The sequence below is a fragment of the Phytophthora parasitica genome (assembly GCF_000247585.1).
Source record: "Phytophthora parasitica INRA-310 unplaced genomic scaffold supercont2.96, whole genome shotgun sequence".
Taxonomy (NCBI): Eukaryota; Oomycota; class Peronosporomycetes; order Peronosporales; family Peronosporaceae; genus Phytophthora; species Phytophthora nicotianae.
This window is the reverse complement of record NW_008649082.1, coordinates 13,150-15,843: the sequence shown is the minus strand read 5'-3', so window position 1 is coordinate 15,843 and position 2,694 is coordinate 13,150. Positions and strand designations below refer to the sequence as shown.

Here is a 2,694-nt window from a genome sequence, read left to right as displayed (position 1 = left end):
CTGCTGCTACACATTTCTCTTCAAGAACACGCTCCTTTCTTTCTTCTTGGCGGCTAGGAAGTTCTTCAATTGATCATAATTGTCTATCAAACTTGTAGAGTTCAAAATAAGGCGGAATGCTGGATGGCTGCAAAATTGACGGCCCAACAACTTCTAATTGACCTTGAAGTTGTTTTAAGGTATCGGGGGCTGTTAATTAATATATGTTGCTCAAATGCTGAACGTGTGTTACATACCAATCAATGCTGAATTTCTGTTGCGAACTATGAATACCTGTTGCGAACTTAAGACGACAGAAATTCATTGCTTATAATATGTCCATAGAAATCCAGACCTTTGACTCTGAGAATCTGTTGTGTTCTATGTAGAAAATCCAAATTCATTGAACGCTTGTCTTAGACAGAGGCACTCATATCGCGCGCTCTACGTATGGCGTGTACGAGTTCCTCCCCCTTATACTCCGTTCTACCTCCATCCACAAAGGATGCCGTCCAGATGTAGACCCCATCATGAGAAGAAAGACGGCAAGCCGAAACTTGCCCAATTCGGCGGTCTGGAACTGCTACTCCATCGTCTAGCACCTCAAATTCCTCTACCACAGACCACTTTAATGCTCTACCAGGATCCTTAGCGAACACCTCAATCAGGCGATCGAAATCGCATACGCCGTCTCGATTCAATCCGCCTCGTGTTGACTCTCGGCGTCCAGGTGGCCCTCGCATCGGAATTGTTTCTAGGGCTCGTTCAATGTTGAGCTTGTCTAGGAGATGCAAATACGCAATAACGTGGGAACAGACCCATCCAGAGTGCTTATAGCTCTTGCATGTGCAGCTTAAAGCTTTGCGAACAGACACAATCTGCCGAGATCGTGTTAGATTTAGGGTGATCGTTATAAAAATGAATGAAATTGTACTTACTTCCGGGGATCTCCACATCGACTGCAGCGGTAGATCTTCCATTTGAGCCAGGTGATGTTCATGTAGCGTAACTTGATGCAGGGACAAGAAAGTAAACTGGATATCGAAAATAGGGCCTTCGCCACCCAGCCAACTTCGTAAAGATCGCTGAAATCTATCGTAGAAAAAGCAACAAGCCATAAAAAAAGAAACAGACATAATGTAGTTTATAGAAATAAATACCGCTCGCTGTCACGGGGGACCCAGCCATATTCTTTGGTTGCACCATCGATTTGGTGCTGTTGAAAACTATCCGCGCGGGTCGTTGGGTGGACTTTGTAGTAACTATCCGGTGGTTTGGAGGGTCAATTAGAAAGTCTTTGGCCTTCATGACAGCTTTAAGCGGTAAAGGACCTGGACAACGTAATAAACTCAGTAAAATTAGCGAATATAAAGCAAATACGGTAACGGCACCTTCAGCGTAATGACCTTGGCTTCCGGACGACAAGTTGGTAGTGTCGTACAGTAAAACTCGGGGAAGTACAGAGCTGAGTACGGATATTGTTGGTGCCTTTTTGAAGTCGGTGACAATGTCCTTAATCACTCAATGATGGCTCTCTATAGGTTGTTGGGTAGGCAAAAAGCCTGGTACAGAAGAGCTTCCTACACTCGAACGGTCTCAACGTGGCTTCAAGTACACCGATTCTAACCAATCGGCTAAAGGACCTTCGTTTTTCTCGCGCCAGGCTTGAAGAATTCGTTTTGCCAAAGCCCGAAATTGTTTTAGTGATCTGGCAGCGTGAAGTAGACGAAGATGGGGTTGTACACATTCTTTTATAAACGTGTTTTCGTGCCAGTTTGGTTTGCTTTCTTGACTGTCGTAAAAGGTGTTCCCAGCATGTGAGTATCTCGATTTGTGGCCACACCGAGACTAGAACAGACGCAATGCCATCGGTGTGGTGAATGCTTGCACTTCGAATACTGACGTCAATATCGTAGAACACGCGAGCGTACTTAACTAAGCTTCTGAACAACTGCTCGTAAGCAAGCTCGCTCTCGGTACGAAGGAACATAAACAACCAGGGTCGAAATCGGTGTACGAACCCAGTATCCATGGTCTCAACTAAAATGCCCCCACAATCGACAAGTGTCCACCCACCAAAATGAAACTTGTAAGTCCCCTCTGTTGGCATCACGAGGGTGGGTCCTTGATCCTGCATGGCTTGACGAACGTTTTGAAAAAGAGATCGCGTCGTCACAACTACCCCCATGCTGGGGACCTCTCGGTTGTTGAAGGTAACCGTATGCTCAAAGTCATAAAGTACAACCATAGAATTCATGTCGGCAACGTTGTATTCATCCACACCAAGGAACTTTGTGCGGTCCTAGCACATTTTGAGAGCAGACCAGCTCCTCAACGAGATAAACGTGTTGATCTCCCACCCTCCAGTTACTTTTTTTCTTCAGACAAGCTTTACTGTTTTCCATCTTTCGAACGTCAGGAACATGTACTAACATCTCAGGCTCTCGAATGTACTTGAAATGAATCATATTTCTAACGCGCCCAGCTGACATTCCAAGCTTGAGTAGTGCATCCAGCTCTGGATTTAAAGCGGGAGAAATTCCTCGTGCTGGAAGTTGAATAGTTGCGCCAGAGTGATGGCCACGTTGCAAAAGCTGATACTGAAAAGACGTTTATTGGCTCGATGGGTTGATAGCTTCAAGCGATGACCACAACCAATATGTGATTGACATTGATACACTTTACCAAACACAAAAGGGGAGGAATACCTTGTTC

At 45.2% G+C, this 2,694-nt stretch overlaps 1 protein-coding gene across 1 annotated transcript; it reads right to left on the bottom strand.

Annotated features, from left to right (window-relative positions):
- Nucleotides 1–469: 469 nt before the first annotated feature.
- On the bottom strand, nt 470–959 carry PPTG_18955 (hypothetical protein; the record flags this gene model as incomplete). The annotated part of the gene is made up of 2 exons (XM_008917201.1): nt 470–857; nt 918–959. Coding segments are annotated over 2 exons (429 nt in total), but the record flags the coding sequence as incomplete, so codon positions are not given.
- Nucleotides 960–2,694: the final 1,735 nt, after the last annotated feature.